Here is a 19090-nt window from a genome sequence, read left to right as displayed (position 1 = left end):
GCCTGCATCCTCAGAACCCTCCTTTATGGCAGCGAGACTTGTACCCTGTATGCCCGCCAGGAAAAGAGGCTGAACGTCTTCCACTTGCGCTGCCTCAGGCGCATCCTTGGAATATCATGGAAGGACAGAGTGACCAACACCGCCGTCCTCGAGCAAGCTGGAATGCCAACCATGCACACCCTCCTCAGGCAGCGTCGGCTCCACTGGCTTGGCCACGTCCACAGGATGAATGATGGAAGGATTCCAAAAGACATCCTGTATGGTGAGCTAGCCTCTGGCAAAAGACCTCCCGGATGCCCCCAGTTGCGCTACAAAGATGTCTGCAAGAGAGACCTCAGAGAGGTAGACATCGAGCTGGACAACTGGGAAGAACTAGCAGATGACCGCAGCAGATGGAGGCAGTGGTTACACAAGGGCCTTCAGAAGGGCGAGATGAGGATCAGACAGCTAGCAGAGGAGAAGCGAGCGCACAGAAAGCACAATAAGGACTTGCCAGACACCCACTACATCTGCAAGAGATGCAGCAAGGACTGTCACTCTTGTGTGGGTCTTCATAGTCACAGTAGACGCTGTAAATGAAGCCCTCAATTGAAACTTTAAAGGGAGCGATCCATAGTCTATGCAGACTGAAGGATGCCTACTATAGGTTCGCCAGCCCCTTTAGGAACAGTGTGGTAATGGGATGGGGGAATATGGTTGGCCCTCCTCTGTATGTTGGAACGCTGATATAGCCGCAAGGTGGACCTTTAATGATAAAGAGAGTCCGCCCTGTTTCAGCTCCAGTAAGTACTCTAGGATTCTGGGAATAGAAACGTCCAGATGAGCCAATTGCTTGGACTAACACCAGGATATAAAACGTTTCCATTTATGAACGTAAGTCTTCCTGGTGGAGGCCTGCCAACTGTACTCCAGAACTTTTTACTCCTTCTGAGCATGTTCTCTTTAAGGCGCTGAGCCATGAATTAGCCATGCTTGTAGGCGGAGCATTCAAGAATGGGGGTGCGCTATGGTCCCCTGACTCTGCATGAGAATGTCCGGCACTATCGGGAGGGGGAGTGGCGAGCAGCATGATGTGTAGGAGCAAGGGAAACCATTGCTGTCGATCCCATGTTGGGGCTATAAGTATTATGTGCGCCTTCTCCTTTTTGGCTTTCTCTAGGATTTTGTGAATGAGTTTTGTGGTAGGAAAAGCGTACAACAGGGGACCTTCCCATGAAAGCATGAAGGCGCCCCCCAAAGAACCTCGCCCAATGCCCCCTCTGGAAAAATATTGTGGGCATTTCTTGTTGGTGTAGGTGGCAAACAAGTCGATCTGGGGGAACCCCCATCTGTGAAATACTTCACGGAGCAGGTCTGAGCAGATTTGCCACTTGTGTGTGAGAGCAAAGCGTCTGCTTAATTGGTACGCTTTCATGCTGTGGACACCTGGCAAATATGAAGCTTTGAGTGTTATGTTGTTCGCAATGCGTCAATTCCACAATTGGACCGTCTCTGCACAGAGTGCACAACATCTGGCCCCGCCCTGACGATCGATATAGAACGTTGTGGAGGTGCTGTCGGTATTGAATCCGACTACTTTGCCCCGCAGGTATTTTCAGAAGTGCCTGCATGCGTTGAACACTACTCTGAGTTCCAATATGTTTATGTGCATTGCTGTCTCTGCGGGGATCATTGCCCCAGTGTCACTTTGTTGTGCATGTGCGCTCCTCATCCTACGTGGGACGCGTCCGTCATGAGAAAAACCTCAATTTGCGGCTGGTGGAATGGCACCCCTAGTAGTAAGTTCTTGGGGTCTACCCACCATTCCAGAGACTTTCGCACCTCTGTTGTGGGTGATACCATTTTGTGGATCGTGTGAGTCACTGGCCTGTAAACGCTCGCCAGCCAGTGCTGTAGGCCTCGCATATGTGGCCTGGTATCCTGCACCACAAACGTGGTGGCCGTCGTGTGCCCCAGCAGCTGTAGGCAGGTTAGGATTGGCACTGTGGGGCTGTACGTTATCACCTGCACCAGGGATTTGACTGTGTGAAAACGGTCATCGGGCAGATATACTCTTGATGTAGTAGAGTCTAGGCATGCCCCTATGAACTCTATGTTTTGTGTGGGCTCCTTCGTCAATTTTTTGAAATTGATGACTAGGCCCAGTGATAGGAAGGTCCTTGTAGTGATGTTGATCATGCACAGGACATCTGCCCTTGAGACCCCTTTCAGGAGGCAGTTGTCCAGATATGGACAGATGAACACGCCCTGGCAGTGTAGGTAAGCTGATACTACTGCAAGTGTCTTGGTAAAGACCCTGGGCGCTGAAGAAAGACTGAAGGGGAGAACTCTGTATTGGAAGTGCTCCATGCCCACTTTGAAGCGAAGAAAGCGCCTGTGTGCTGGGTGGATTGTTAAATGGAAATACACATCTTGTAAGTCGAGGGCTACGAACCAATCTCCATCGTCCAGTGCCGTGACTATGGAGGCGATTAGTCATCTTGAAGTGCTGTTTGCGCAAGTATCGATTGAGAGCCCATAAGTCCAGGATTGGCCTCCAGCCTCCTGTTTTTTTCTCTGTTAGAAAGCATCGGGAGTAGAAGCCTTTCCCTTGGAATTCGTCGGGACTCTCTCCACCGCCCCTATAAATGTGAGGTGGTCTACCTCTTGCTTCAACCTTGTCTTGTGAGAGGGGTCCCTGGGGAGGGACTGGGTAGGGGGTTTTGGTGGCAGCAGGGATCGGAAAGGGATGGTGTATCCCTTGGCTATAATTTCCAGCACCCATTTGTCTGTTGTGATGCTTTGCCATTGAGGATAAAACGGTTTGAGTTGGTGGTGAAACATATGCTGTGATTGGCAGTGAGGGATGGTCTTGGTATTGCAGTCCTCAACATGACTGTCAAACTTGCTGTCTTGGGGCTTGCCCTGATAGTGTATGCCCTTGTTAGGGACGCCGCCTGGATGCCCTATGCTGTTGGTGGTGGTGCCCTTGATCGTAACCCCGCTGATACTGCGAGCACTGGGGTTGGTAGGCATAACGCCTTTGTTGAGGGTAAAATTTCTTTCTCCTGTATGGGGCGGGGTGTACATCTCCAGTGTTCTAAGTGTGGCCCTGGAATCCTTACTGGAACGTAGGACCAAATCAGTTGAGTCAGTGAACAGTTTTTCCTTATCAAATGGGAGATCTACGATTTTCGTTTGCAGGTCCTTGGGGAAGCCAGATGTCTGGAGCCACGACCCTCTATGCATCACCACTGCTGTGGCTGTGGAGCGTGCCTCTGTATCTGCTATGTCTAGGGTGATCTGGATGCCTGTTCGTGAAGCTGCATAGCCCTCCTGGACTACTGCCTTCAAGACCGGTTTCTTATCATCCAGGAGGAAGTCCATAAGGGAGGTGAGTCTAGTATAGTTGTCGAAGTTATGATTTGACAGGTGGGCAACGTAGTTAGCCATTCTCAACAGTGATGTGGAGGAGGAGTAAACCTTCCTTCCAAACAAGTCCAGTTTCCTTGCGTCTTTGTTGGACCCCATCGACTTGTACTGTGGTGCCTTACATCAGTGCTGCAAAGATGCGACTACTAGGGAATTTGGTTGGGGGTGGTTAAACAGGAATTCCATACCCTTGGATGGTACAAAGTACTTCTTATCTGCCCTTTTGTTTGTAGGTGGGGTGCAGGCAGAGGTCTGCCATATATTCGTGGCTGCTTCCATAATGGCTTCGTCTAGTGGGATGGCTATTTTAGATGATGCTGGGGGTCTTAGATTTTTAAGGAGTTTGTGATGTTTCTCCTGCACTTCTGCAATTTGTATGTCCTGAGTGTGTGTCACCCTCTTGAAAAGCTCTTGGAATCGTTTGAGGTCACAAGGGGGAGAGATATTCCTGGAGACAACCACCTCATCTGGGGAGGATGAGGAGGCGTCACTGTGATAAACCTCCTGTGGTTCCTCAGCCCCCTCGGGTGCTCATTCCCTTGAGGGTTCTAGGGGGAGGTCCAATGACTCTGGACCCATCCCCGCTGGAGAGGCCTGTGTTCTTTTTGAAGGGGGAGGAGGGATGTAGGCATGCACTGAAGGTTGAGGCAGGGATCTGCCCCTCGATCGTGAGCCCTGGTGCCAATAATGTTCGCCTGATATGAGCGGCCGTAACAGCAGGGGCAGGGTCCCGGTGATGGAGATCTAGACCAAGACCGGTGTCTGTATGTATAGTGCCGGGCAGGAGTGTGATCGCCTTGATGATGTTGAAATTGGCAGGGATGCTCTCTAGAAGTACTCATGCGGTTCCGTTGTGGAGACCGGTGAAGGTTGTTTGAGCCAGGAAGATGGTGGTTGAAGAAAAGGAGATGGAGGTCTTAGGAAAGCTGTTGGTGTTGCTGCCCGTTATGGCATACCCATCTCAGGAGGAGAGTGAGGAGACAGTGGAATTCCAAGAATGTCAGGGGATGGACTGCGGTGCTGGGTCTTGGATCTTGCTTTGCCCAGCCCGTGCATTTGAAAGGTGGGTGCCATCGTCTCCGGTGTCAGGGACCTCAGCGCAGCTGTTGGTGCTGCGCCCGGTGCCGCTGCACGCAGTTCCATGAGAGTAGCTTCCCCCAGCACTGTTGGGTCCTGTGCCGGGGACTCCAGTTCTGGTGCTGTCGGTGCCACAAGACTCAGTGCCGTGGCCTCCAGTGCCTGCCATGTCGGCGCCTGCAGAGTTCTGGGTGCCAACTGTTTACTGTTCAGGGCCCCAGGCACTTCTCCCTGTTGTGTGGCCTTTCCGCTGCTTTGAGCAGCCAGCGGTTCACAGCCTTGTGCCTCACTCATCCTGCCCACAGATACCACCGGCAAGGATCGAGCTGGGGAAAGCCTCTTTTCTTATGCATAGAGGAAGTTAAGGACGTAGCCTTCCTCTTATGCGGCCCTGAGGGCCCTTCCTTCTCTGGCTTCTCCAACGGCTCAGACTGGAGGGCCTTGTCGAACAGGATCATCTTTAATCTCATTTCCCTGTCCTTTGTTGCTCTGGCCATTAGTTTAGAGCAGTGAGGACATTTCTGGGGAACATGGGCCTCTCCCACACAGCGAATGCGTTTACTATGGCCATCGGAGGCAGGCATGGCCTCACAGCACGAGTCGCTTTTCTTAAACCCTGGCAAAGACATCTCCTCCAGGGTGCTTAACTCTTTTCAGTGTTAAGTAAGGCAGTTAACAGCTATTAGCAGCTACAAAGAGGATAACTACATACAAGAAAACAACTTTAACAGTCTTAGAAAACGAGAGAAAAAACTAGTAACTATATTAAAATGAATGTATGTGTCTCAGGCGCTGGAGCCAGCGTGGATTCTGTCTGCAGCCGTTGGCAGTTGAGAGGAACTGGCGTGGACCGGATTGCACACGTGACCGAAAGCGCGCGAAGGACCGATGTGCATCGGCGCATGCACGACCTGATGAGATACAGCTGGAAATTTCTGATCTGCGGCACCAGGGCAAGCCCATCACCTAATGTGGAGCACCCACGGGGACCACTCGAAGAAGAACATCCACATTTCACCAGACAGAAAGCTGAGAAAGCCACCAAGTGGACCTTGAGTGAGGAAGAGCTCAGGACTTGCTATTTTAGAACAACAAATTAGTTCAGCACTTCACAGACACAAGTCAACAGGAGTGCAAGGCTGTGCTGAAGACACCGACAGGAGAAGTGCTGCTACTTTGCCAAGAACGTCCAGCTTGTGGACGGCTTTCAGCTACTGAAAAAACCAAAAAGGCAGTCATGTAGCACTTCAAAGATTAACAAAATAATTCATTAGGTTATGAGCTTTTGTGGGGCAGACCCACTTCTCCAGATCTGTATAGCTCTACAGCACTCTCTCCAGATTTGAAGAAGTGGGTCTGCCCAACAAAAGCTCATCACCTAATAAATTGTTTTGATAGTCTTTAAAGTCCTACATGACAGCTTTTTTTGTTTTAAGATACAGACTAACATGGATACCTCTCTGTTACTAGCTACTGAGGAGGACATTACGCACCTGTTCTGAGCATACTTTCTCAACAGGATTCAGCCATGAAGCTGCTATGTCGTGAGATGAAGGGAGTGAAGGTCTAGGTGGCAGATATTGCTGTGGTCCTCTGTGATAAGATCCAGAATCAGGTGACACAGAATAGACGGTATATAATGAGAGCTTCATCAGCGTGCGGTACCAATGCTGATGGGCCCAAGCATAATGGTCTCCCAATCTCTGCAGAGCTTGAGGAGCACTCTGTGAACAAGGAGGAAGAGAGGAAAAGCACAGAGCAGACCCAAGGTCCACAGAATCAGGAATGCATCTGCCAGAGAGCACAGACTAAGGTCCCTGAAGGAACAAAACTGGGGGTATTTACACAGTTGTGCTGGGTCGCAAAGAGATCCTGCTGGCCACCTATTACATAATTGTTAAGGGAGTGCACGTTTCTCCCTGTGGGAGCTGCGTAGCCCACTCTCTCCACCTGGAGGCATCATATCTCCCAGGGGTCCAGAATCACTTGGCAGACGGTTTCAGTCAATTGTTTCTTGCTCACTAGTGGTTGCCTTGCACATATGCCCTCCACTCTGTCTTTCAAACAAAGCAGGGAGAAACGTGCACTCCCTTAACAATTATGTAATAGGTGGCCATTGTGTTGTCAGTCAGGACTGTGACACAGCGGCCCGGGAGGTAGGGCAGGAAGGTGAGATAGGCAAGGTGAACTGCCCAACGCCCATGCACATTGATGTAGAGAGAGAGTTGCTCTGCAGACCACATAGCCCAAGTGGTGAACTTCCCTAGAGGAGTCCTCCCAGCCAAAGCAGATGGATCTATTACTAGAGACATGGTAGGGTGCAGGCGTGAAAGGGGCACCAACCACCAAGTTACTGGTGTCTAGCCATCAGCAAAGAGCACTGGAGACCCACTGTGGCACTGTGACAACCATGTCCATATCGTCCCAGACAGGGCAATACACTAACCATGACTGCAGGGGACGAAGGCAAAGTCTGGCACACTGGACCATGTATGTGCACACTGCCATAAGCCACAGCAAGCAGAGGTATGTTTTCACCGTGGTGCCTGGAAATGTGAACAGAAAGTACAGGAGCTGCATGAGAGCCTGGAAACAGTGACGGGGAAAAAACACTCTCCTATTGGTAGCATCAAGAACTATCCCAATAAACTCTATGCATTGAGTTGTGATCAACAAGGACTTTCCCAGATTGAGCATGAGCCCCAACCTATCCACAGTCACAGAATCACAGGGCTGGAAGGGACCTCAGGAGGTCATTTAGTCCAGCCCCTGCTTCAAGCAGGATCAACCCCCACTAAGTCATCCCAGCCAGGACCTTGTCCAGCCAGGACTTAAAAACCTGGTGAAAGCAACCTGGGCCTCCACCTGGAAGAACAAATGGCCCTGCAGGAGCCAATCATCCAAGAAGTGGTAAACCGGAACACCACTACATTGAAGGATGTCTGCCACCACTGCCATATGTTTGGTAAATGCCCTGAGGGCTGTGGAGAGCCCAAAGGGGAGGGCTGTAAATTGAAGGTGCAAATGGCCCACTGTAAGTTGAAGGTAGCGCTGGGAAGGATGGATTGCAGCATGGAAATTAGCATCCTTCAAACTAAGAGAGGTATACCAGTCTCCTGGATCCAGTGAGGTAGTGATGGTACCCACAAACACCACGTGGAACTTGTGGGAGATGACAAGCTTGTTGAGCTCCCTGAGGTCCAGGACAGATGGGAGGCCCCATTTCGCCTTCAGGACTAGGAAATATCAGGAGTAGAACTCCCACACCCTGTATTGAGAAGGACCTCTTCCACCAACTCAGGGCCAGGAGCCTCCTGGAAAAGAAGCTGCTTGTGACAGGGATTCCTGAAGAGGGACAGGCAGCGAGGTAGGGGTGGTGAGAAGAGGTAGAGAGCAGAAGGGGGTGGCATAGCTCATTGCGACCTTCTGGAGGACCAACCCATCCAACATTACAGCTGATCACGCCAGGAGAAACTGGGCAAGTCTTTTGAAAAAAGGCAGGGAAGGGTCTGGCTGCACTGGTACTCTGACCTCAGGTGCACCATCAAAACTGTTGTCTAGGCCCCAAGGAAAGTTTAGACATACCTGGACTGATGACGAGAAAGCTTTCTCCAGGAATTGAGAGGTTTCTTCCAGCTTATGAATTCCCAAGGACTTCATAGTGTTATGAGAGTCCCTTAAGTGTAGAGGCAGGAGTTGGTCTGGTCTGCAAACAACTCAGCCCCATCAAAGGGCAGGACCCGATGGCAGAGGCTGGAAAGCTGAAGTCGGCCAATCTGGCACAAGGGAATGCCCAAAGTCAGGACCCTGGCAGCAACATCCCCAGTGTCCAGGGAGGCTTGGAGGCACACATGGGACACCTCTCTACTGTGCTGAATAAGGGGCTGACTTCTTCCCATGATTCCTGGCACTGCAAGTCCTGGAATTAAAGGAGGATAGCCCACAAGTTACAGTTATGACAGAGGAAGACCAATTTGTTGGCCACCCTGAGAAGCAGGACCCCAGCGAAGTAAACTTTTCTACCAAACAAATCTAGGCGCTTCGCATGCTTAGATTTGGGGGCTGGAGCCTGGCGGCCCTGTCCTTCCTCCTCATGAGCAGCATCCACTACTGGGGAGCAAACAGGTATTCATACCCTGAGACAGGGACAAAGTATTTCTATTCCACCCCTCAAGCAGTTGGTGGGACAGACGCAGGGGTCTGCCACAGAGTTTTGGTGGAGGACAAAATGGTCTTATTAAGGGGCAAGACCACACATGAAAGACCCTCTGGAGCTAAAATGTCAACCACAGGATCATCAGAATAAGCAACCTCTTCTATACGACAGAGAAGGCTGGCAGCCACTCGGCAGGGGTAGTCCTGGAGGACCTGAAAGTCCATGCAGGAGGGCCCAAAATGGAGGTAACCACCACCGCCTTGTCTGGGGAAGAACTAGAGGGAGCCAACAGAGGTTCTGCTTCAGCCAAGTCCCCAGATTGCTCAGGAGGCAGGGTGCAAAGAGCCGCCTCAGGAGGGTGAGGTGAGATGAGACAGAGTTGGGGTCCATTGGAGGATGGCTTATGGTGACCACAGGTGCATGAGTCACTGAGAATTGATGCTGGGAAGAGGACATGACACCCTGTCCCTGGTGGTACATCCAGAACTGCCACTAGCCTGTTGAGGGGCCCCTGCATCCCTGGCAAAGTGAGGGTCCACCAGGGTTGAGAGGATCGAAGCATCATGGAGAGAAGGAGAGGCTGAACCAGGTGGCCATGGGGGTGCTGAGCCAGCAAATGCCACTGGAGGAGAGCGGTGACTTGCTGAACTGTGCTGAGTCCCTCTGCGCCGACAAGACAGGTGAAGGGACCAGGTCCTGCAAGGGGAGGGTGCTGACATGGAGAATGAGACCAGTGTGGAGAACAGGATCAGCATATTTAATAGGATTGGCGTTGAGACCAGTACCAGTACCAAGAGTGAAGAAATCAGGACTGGTATGCCAAGTGAGATCAGTGTGCCAAACAGGACCGACATGGAAAGTGGGACCCAAGGGCTGAGCAGGACCAGCATGGAGATCAGGAACCACAAGCCAAGCGTGGACAGTGCCAGGAAGCGCCCTCACATTATGAAGAATGGGGTCAAGACAGTACACTACACAGAGCAGAGTGCCAGGAGGATGAACCCAAACTGGAACGATGTTGCTTTACAGCCGTCGGTGCGGTGGGGAGAGCACATCAAAGATCTGGACATCAAACTGGAGCCGCCTGCCACAGAAGTAGCCCTCAAATGGAAGTAGATGTGTGTGGAATGGGACAGGGAACAGTGCCGCAAGTGTGACCAGCAGGCGCCAGGAGTGGCCATTTTGAGCTCCGAGCATGGCTGGGACTTGATGTGGTCATGCACTGGAGCAGGAAGGTAGGTCAGGCTTGCCCCATGACGAAAGTGCCAAGGGGCAGAGGCCTCAGTCTGTGCTGGGGACAAGAGCATTTCGGAAAGGCTCTGCACTGCCTAGTAGGTGTTCGATATGGAGGAGAGACCAGCCAGTGCCGGTTCTCCTCTTGTAGGGTCCAGGAGAACCAGGCTTGGTGCATGAGATGCTCAGGCATTGGAGCTTTGGGCCTGGAGGCCATTAGAACCTGCTGGCACTGCTTTTGCTGGAGCAGTCTTGGCCAGAACTGATGGCTTGGACTCCAAAGGCTGTGCCAGAGAGTGGGAGCAGCAGCAGACAGGAGGCTGCAGGGATCACTGGTGCCAGGAGGAGACTGGTTTTGTGTGCCAGGCCCGGCATCAAAGATGGTGTGCTGCACACTGAAGAACCTAGTCCAGGCTCCTGTCCCAGAGGCTGGAACACAGATTCCATTAGAGCTGGTGAAACCAAAAGTTGTGCTCCTTAGGGGTTCGAGGCTTAAAAGCCATGGAAATGCAGCATGAGTCAGCCTAACAGGCTTCCCTCAAGCAATGAAGACAGGAGTTGTGGGGGTTGCTCGTAGGCATGGACTTCAAGCAGGAGCTGTGCTGCTTGAAGCCCTGAGACTTTTTCTTGGCCCAAACACCAGAGGGGACACCCTGATTCCTAACGCTAACTAACTACTAACAACCAATAACTAAGAGAGAGCTATTTACAACTATTTGCACAACAAAGCCAGGTAATCGTGCAACAAAGCACTCAGCCACAGTTTTTTCAACAACCTTGATGGTGGAAACAATAAGGAATGAGGAAGCGGGTCTTTGCCCATGAACGCTTATGCTTCAAACTATGTTAGTCTATAAGGTATGTCAGGACTTTTTGTTGTTTTTGAAGATATAGACTAACTCGGCTACCCCACTGACACAATGGTGGAAAGAAGCAATTGAGGGACGGTTGGGTTGGGAGGGTCATATTTAGAGTGTCACACCAGCACCACTCCAGGGGGCTCCATTGGTAACCCCATGGTTAGCAAGAAGAGTAGAACCTTCCAGCTGCTATGTACATGGCATGTGCACACCTAACTTCAATAGATATGAGCAAGCACTCGACGAACACAATGGTTTTGGCGGTATGACATAAGTTCACCTCTCCTTCACCAGAGAAGGAGAAGCAGAAGCCAGCTTGCTAGGATTGTTTATTCAAAACTAATGGAGCATCCAAGGGTACTCTTCCATGATGGCACTGGCTTGTGCAATGAATTCAATGACACCCCAGTAGCTAAGCACATGGTAAGGCTGCTGTGGCACGGCATACCTCTTAGCAATAGTTCAGTTCCACACTCAACTCTTCTCCCCTGAGCAGGTGGGCCTCTGAAAAACCTGCCCTTTTGCTGCAAAAGAAATCTGACATACTGAAGTCTCAGCAAGTTCCACACTAAACCAGTGATTCCAGATGGCCACCTGTGTTCTCTTCGGCCACTGACTCTTACCTGCCAGACTCCTTGCAAGGCCAGCCAGCTGATCTGCTGTGTATCCAAGTTGAGAGGCCATGCAGAGGGCCTGCTGCCAGCAGCCACTGCTCAGAAAGGCATCGAGGGCTCTTTCATAAGTACCGCAGCGGGCAAAAATCAGTCCAGCCTGCTCGTACAGATGCTTTTTGTTCAAGTGCTCCCCAAAGGCACTGCCAACAGCCTGGAAGAGTCAGACCAAACAATACTGAGTCACCAGCAGGCTTGAAAAAAGAGGGAGGCAAGAAAAGTGGTCCAGATTTAACTAATAGTAGCCAGCTGGCTCAGTCTCACAGTCGCGGGGCTCAGCAATTGCCCTGGCCAATATCCCAGGGCACAAACATGAACATGTACTCTCTCAAACATGCAACGAGAGAGAATGGGCATTCACAAAAGCATACTAGACTCTGTGCCTCTTGGGCTGCCTAGGTTCTTAAGGCAGCTATTGTGCAGACAGTGTGAAGCCTACCATAGCAAAGTCCCATGAGGCCAAGCCCTGTGTTTGATTGCAGGGTAGCCTCTCTTTCACTGCTTGGGTTTCCTGCCTGTAATATGTCTGTTTTTGCACAATGCTCAGGATTTCTGCCTGTAACATGTCTGTTTTTGCACAAACTGCATGGTGACTTCAGAAAGGCAATGGGAAGATGGCAGAATTCTCAGGAAGCACCATTGCTGGGGTGGGGAGAGGGAGGATGCAGGACAGCAATGCTGCACTGGACTGGGACCTGAGCAACTGTTCTTGTCCCTACCTCCAAATGAGGGGGATGGGGACAGTAAGCACTGCAAGCACTTCCCAGTATAAACATACCCTCCCCCGTCCACTGAAGGGAAGTAAGAAGAGCTGCAATTCACCATAAAGCAAAAGGGAAAAAAAACTAAGTGCAGTGCAGATAATGGAGTTCCTGGTTTCAAGCATTCCATATTAACCCCTTGCAATCAACAGAGATCAGCATTTCATAAGCATACCAGAATCGCTCCCTAAGTTTACAGCACCTGTCAAATACCTTGTGTTCTGGAGTATCAGGTGGATACAGCTTCAGGGCTTCGTTGTACAAATTCTGATCCTTCACCAAATTCAGAAATTCAGAGAAGTGCTCTGGGCCTAAGGGAAACAATTCACTGTCTACCAGTGGAACCAACACAGCATGGCAGGGCACATGACTCCAACCAGTTCACTCACACTGTCAGAAAGGCTGTGGGGTTGAGTTGTGGGGCTATAGCACAGCTAACCAAATACACAACAGACATTCAGACTGAGGCTTGCAAGTTGCAACTAGCTCTTTAATGTGTCTGCTGTGTCTGCAGCCTTTTGTAGCACATGATTTTACAACACTGATTTAATTAATTGACTAATCAGATGCTTCTACTGTGGTATTAACCAACCATAGTTGATAAAATAATACCTGGCCGGTCATTTCACGGTGAGAAGGATGCAGATAAATGTATAAGCTAAAGATGTTCCCATCATACTGTTTAAATATGACTCTCTAGTACTATACTACAGCAAGCACTAAGTTCACATCCTGTGTTGATCACAAATTTGACTCCTGAACCAGTGAAATCTGAGTATTACTGAACTACACTTTAGCTGTTCTCGGAGAAGGGACGCATGATTGGCCTCACCACAGTCCACAAGAGCTTTGCATAGGGGACAGGATCATTTGCTGGCCACAACTTGAACAATAATGAAATGATTGGAGACATTCTGGACAAAGGAAATAGTGGCTGAGTCATTATTTCTCAGACATACTATGCCATCGCTGCATGCCCATAATAAACATACCCTATCAACTTGATTTACAAACCACTTTGATGGCAAAAAGCAGTCAAGTAGCACTTTAAAGACTAGCAAAATAATTTATTAGGTGAGCTTTCGTGGGACAGACCCCCTTCTTCAGACCATAACCATACCAGAACAGACTCAATATTTAAGGCGCAGAGAACCAAAAACAGTAATCAAGGTGAGCAAATCAGAAAGTGTAGGGGTGGGGAAGGTCAAGAATTAGATTAAGCTCACCTAATAAATTATTTTGCTAGTCTTTAAAGTGCTACTTGACTGCTTTTTGTTTTGATAGTACATAGACTAGCACGGCTCCCTCTCTGTTAACACTCTGATGACAGAACATGTGCTTCACCAAAATGGACCTTCACCAAAATACCTGTCCAAACCAAGCTACAAAATCAAGTAAAAAAATTAATCTGTGCAACAGCCACAAAACAAAACAAGGATTCTACCCTGGCTTCCTGCAACACATTATCTGTTTATCAACTATTCTACAGAAGGAAGTGAAATGATACAACCAAGAATCTCGTCCTGGAGACAAAACACATGCAGGGTACTTACCACATTTGCTGAGATGGCAGAGAGCCTTCTTGTATCTTTTTAGGTATTTGTCTATAGTGTAGTGTTGATAGTTGGTTTCCATTTTTCGGAGGGTGTTTAAGAATGGCAGGTACTCCTTAGGATCCTGCAAAGAGCATCAAACAACTGCATTGCTTCTTGTATACAAAACTGCTCATTCAAAATACCCTGGCAACCAAATCTCACCCAACATGCAGTCCATAATCACCAAGGAAAGCTGGAACTACCTATCAAATCTACTAGCTTTAGAGTTAGCAAGTATCAGTCCTTCTAGATGGTTTGAGAGAGCATCTGTCTGTCTATCTTTCCAGACTTCTGTTCCCCTTTTCAGGAGTCTGGTTTGTTATGCATGCCCCGCATGTTTCAGCTCACTTAAAAAAAAATAGAGCTGAGATACCCCCTGGAAGATTTCTGGTTGAGAACCACTGGTTTATGGTTTTAGGCCATTTTAGTTAGTTCATTGCTGGCTTTGATGTTTGAAAAATCAGCTCCCATTTGGATTTTAGCACGTCAAAAGCAGACTTAGGAGGGGCTCTATTTTCAATTTATATTTTTGTTAATTTTTGATGTCCTGACAGTATTAATCAAAACTACTTTCTTTTCTGTTCCATCTGACTTTTGGCCAACAAATGGATATTCCAGAATCTCAGATTTCATTTAAAAAAAGTGTTTCCCACCTTAATGATTAGGAAGAAACTCGAACACTGCAAACTGTGTTTTACTTGAGGACCAGTAGCAGCTCCTACTATGAAATCCAGGATCTCTGTGAAGTACCAGCCAATTCAGAAACTGAGTCTTGAGTTGGACCGGTATCTCCTAAACTATACCCATGGAAAATTCACAGGCACCCATCCTGTCAGTCAGCTGAGATCCCCGTACACCATATGCCTGATCATCTCAAAAGTACTGACATGGAAAGCCAAGAATTTTCACAACGCTTTCCAGTGAGACATCCTGCACCAGTTGCACAAGTTCAGCACCCTATTAACTCTGTACAGTACGAACAGGGCACTCTTGCCTCAGACACACTGCATTCTAGCACTCTCCCTAAACTTGAATGGATGTTTTCTAAAACAATGCTGAGACAGTGAGGGGTAGGGACGCTGCCCTGTTGGGAGTGCATGGACAGGGGGCAGGAAGTTGGGTGTCTCAACTGGTATGAAGCTATGGTTCAGAAAAAGTGTCAAGTGATCCACCTTTGAAACTTTGGTAATTCTGTCAAATGGAAGGAACAAGTTGTGTCACAAATGACCTTTTGAGACTTCTCTGCCACCATGACAACCAGATCGAAGTCATATGTGCCCAGGGAGTGATCATACAGTTCATTGACGTCCACCAGGAAGAGCAGATACTTCAGCGCTGCCTCTGCGGTCACCCCCTCTGCTGCTGGTGAAACACTCTCTGGAAGCATGGGAACAGAACCAACAAAATTACTTGTACCTTGCTCCAATGAAGGCTGTTTCCATGAGCTCCAGGTGCATCACGAGAATGCACACTCACTAAACTTGCTAGGAACGGGACAGTCTGACTTCAGAGGCAGACTGCTAGTCCCTTGCTCTAACGATTTACTTTGTCTTGTGCTTGAAAAAGGAGATACTGAGTACGCCGAACTCAGCTATCCGTATAATAGCAAGGCACTCTTCAGGGCCTGGCCTGAAACAAGGGACAACACAACCTGCATCCTGCTTTTATCTCTGAAGAATGATAGCCAAGAGTGCCATGCTGAGGGACCAGTGATGGGCATGTGGCACACAGAACATCAGTGCAAAAACCAGGGATCATGGACACAGCTAACACACCTCTGGCTCATTCATTGACATGATCAAGCAATCCCTGACTGATGAGTAATGATCACGAGCCTAAGCAATAGTAACTGTGCGTGACTCTGTCTTTTGTGCTAACCAGTGTTACTTCATATTGACAGCTAACATCATAGATTTTTGAATGAAAGTTTGTGAGGCCTGGACAAATTTTTGTTTTTCAGAATCAAATATCAGGGAAAATGATGCTATTAATCAGCACTAGCATGAACTCCCCACAAGGTGAGAAGTCCCCTTCTTGCCATCTGTACTGAGAGCAATGTACCTCGCAGCTCATGCACTTTTTGGAGTGCAATTTCCAGTTCTGGGATGCTTTTCTTCACATGGGATGTCAGTATTGAAAGACAGTATCTGAGGGGAAACAGACAAGACACAAAGCAAGAAATCAATCAGATGGAGATCAACAATCTACAGCATAGAGTAAAACCTCACAGTTCTGAGCAGACCAGTCAGAGACCTCATTTGGAACTGGATGTACACAATCAGGCAGGAGCAAGGACCAAACAACAAAACAAAAACAAAACAAAACAAAAACACTTAAGAATAGCTATAACACTGAGTTATAAACATTGCAGAGTTACAAACAATTCTCAATTCCCAAGGCATTCATGACTAAAGTTCTATTGTATTTTTAAGTTCTATTTATGAATATTTGTAGTGTGGTCTTCGCTTTAATGAAAAGGTTGGGATTTGGGGGATTTTGTTTTTTATTTGAAAAGAAAAAAAAAGATGAAAAAACACACCAGGGAGGGCATTCTGCCTGAGATCATCCCCTGGATATTGTAGATGTATAGACTCTGAGGATATATCTTAATGAAAACAAAGATCTTGCTTCCTCATCAAATCAGCCTTTTGCTTTGGACAATAGAGCTCAGTGCAATTTACTAAAGCAGGTGAACTTTTTCATAAACAAAGCTTATTGTCCAAAAATCGCCTTTTTTCTAAAGTAAATTGTTTCACCAAAACACTTTCCCTGCTGTCAAAATTTTTTGATTTTTTTGTTATAAGTTTCAAATAAAACTTCTTTAGAAAATAAGTTTCTCTCTTATCAAAAGCTAATTTTCAATAAGTGAAAAATATCATAAATATTCAGAAATTTTTAAAGAAAAATATGGCTTCACTTCAAACCCTCTGAAACATTTTTAAACTGTTCAGCCATCTCATAAAAAGGACTTATTACTGTTCTGGTCTAATCTGAAGGTACCACTTCACTTACTTTTGAGGACTGATGCTTTCCATGGCAACTCTCATTGCATCACAGACAAGGTCTACTTTCTTCTGATCACAATACTCTTGTAGCTGGATGTTGCTGCTAACTGTGGATTGGTACATAGTCTTTGTGAAGTCTTCTTCTCTAATAAGAAACATGCAGTATAAATACAGATTGTCTCTAAATCACAGTGCAGCACAAATACTTGTGCCAAAAGACAACAATCTATACAGTAGCATTAATGGTATTCTCTCTCTTTTGCAGCTCTTAACCTGTTATCATCTGGCAAACCTGGAAAGGACTCATGAAACGGATTACTATCCAACATACATGATTCATTCTCTTATCCTCTCCCCAGGGAAAAGTTAAAATATCTACTCTACAAGTGACACAGAGCAATAGGCAGATTGCGCTTCAAGAAGATTTGGAAGGGTTCAGAAACTTCTGATATGAAAACGATTTCTCAAGAGATTACCGTAATGACTTCCATGCAAATCAGAGGCCAAGCTTTTTTTTTTTTTAAAAATAAATCAGAGCTTCTGCTAATTTCCTACTCCTTAGTCTGATCTCCTGGGTGCTTGGAACTTTCAAAAATTAAGACATTTGTTTAGGTCCCCAAATAATGATTTAAGGCTTAGATTTCAACATGAAACTCCTCAGTCCATGTTCAGGTGGACTGGACACAGACCTTAGATAAAAATGGTTGCTTTTTTCTGATCTGCAGTTCTCCACAGGAGACCCCAGCCCTACATAAGAGTATGTCAACCACTGATACAACTGGTGAGGTTCTCTCAAACATTCACCCAGCAAACCAGAAAAACTGATACAGCCAAACAAAATGTAAGTTCCCAGATGGCCAAATCAAACCAACGACCACAAGTGAGAAAATCCAGCTCAACCCCTCTACATGGACAGACCAGGCAGCCTGGCACTTCGAAACGGTCACCATCCACTTGGCCAGACTGAATCCTCTTTGAGATTCTTCAGCTGCCAGAACAATGACAGTGCAGCTTTATTTACCAGGTGTTCTTTTATCAGAAGAACAATACTCACTTCAACTCCGTGAAAAACAGGTTGATGTCATTCACAGAATCTATTTGCTTTATGAATGTTTCCACATTTTCCAGAAAAACCTGAAGTGAACAAAACCTTTTCAGTACTAACACTATTACTTTACACAGCAAAATTAATGAGAGGTTACTCACTTCTTGTTGTAACAATCATTTTTCGAGATGTGTCCCCTGTGGGAGATCCATGGTAGGTGTTGGGCTTGCCCAGTACCGCAGCACAGAGCAGTACCGAGTGGGGCTGTGCATGCACTAACCCAGTGCATGCCGTTCGCGTCACTAGGGACAGCACATGGAGCCCCACTCCCTCCTCAGTTGGTTCATTAACACCCTAACTACGTCTACTGCACTGATTACAGAGGATGTGGGTGGGAAGTGGACCACCCATGGGGACACACATCTCGAAGAGCCATTGTTACAACACAAAGCAATTAACTGCTCTTTCTTCTTTGAATGCTGTCCCCCATGGGTGCTTCACGGTAAGTGACTATAGAGCAGTGCCTCCCTAGTTGGACGGTGGGTTTTCATTTGGTGTTATCTACTGTGGATAGTACTGCACAACCTACTGCCGTATCTCTGGTGGAATGGGACTGCAATGCATAGTTGGCCATGAACGTGTGGTTAGAGGACCACATGGCTGCTCGACAAATATCCTGTAAGGGCACTCCCTTTAGAAAGGCCATGGATGTTGATATCGATCTCGTGGAGTGTGACCTTGGAAACACTACCAGTGGTTTGTTTTGGATGGAATAGCAGTGTACTGTGCATGTGGATATGAGCTTCAATATTCTTTGGGCTGACAGAGAGGCAGTCTCTTTGATCTTTCTGCAATGGATAAAAATAATCTCTGATTTTCTGAATGACTGTGTCCCATCTACACAGAAGGATATGGCTCTTCTGACATCCAAAGTGTGCAGTTTGACCTCCACATTGGAAGCATGCAATTTAGGTAGAAGGTACACAGGATTATAGGTTTGTTAATACAGAATTGGAAGCACACAGTTTCATTAGAAATGCAGGATGTGGTCGTAATACAAGTTTGCTCTCGTGCAAGATTATATATGGTGGAGAATTGGCCAGAGCTGCTCTCTCGCTTACTCTTTCGGCTGATGTTATTGCTACTAAAAACAGTGTTTTCATTGTTAGCATGGCCAGAGGGCATGTGGCCATTGATTCAAATGGTTGTCCTACAAGTGTGTGAAGGACCAGTTCCAAGTCCCACCTGGAGGTATAGGCCTGCGAGGATGCATGAT

The 19090-nt window shown here is 47.7% G+C and overlaps 1 protein-coding gene across 5 annotated transcripts in view; it reads right to left on the bottom strand.

Annotated features, from left to right (window-relative positions):
• The window catches only part of ELP1 (elongator acetyltransferase complex subunit 1), a 167001-nt gene that overhangs the window by 33264 nt on the left and 114647 nt on the right, over positions 1-19090 (bottom strand). For 4 of the 5 annotated variants that reach the window (XM_074994466.1, XM_074994465.1, XM_074994467.1 and 1 more), the window contains 7 exons: positions 17824-17903; positions 16777-16914; positions 15826-15911; positions 14993-15141; positions 13723-13846; positions 12383-12480; positions 11361-11562 (listed from right to left, as the gene is read on the bottom strand). In XM_074994466.1, the coding sequence (XP_074850567.1) occupies positions 11361-11562; positions 12383-12480; positions 13723-13846; positions 14993-15141; positions 15826-15911; positions 16777-16914; positions 17824-17903 (877 nt within the window). Of the gene's footprint in view, positions 1-8107; positions 8408-11360; positions 11563-12382; positions 12481-13722; positions 13847-14992; positions 15142-15825; positions 15912-16776; positions 16915-17823; positions 17904-19090 lie in introns of those variants that run through there. The other variant, XM_074994469.1, reaches the window with a different exon arrangement.

The sequence above is a fragment of the Carettochelys insculpta genome, chromosome 5 (genome assembly GCF_033958435.1).
Source record: "Carettochelys insculpta isolate YL-2023 chromosome 5, ASM3395843v1, whole genome shotgun sequence".
NCBI classification, from domain to species: domain Eukaryota; kingdom Metazoa; phylum Chordata; order Testudines; family Carettochelyidae; genus Carettochelys; species Carettochelys insculpta.
This window is presented reverse-complemented; position numbering and strand designations above follow the sequence as displayed.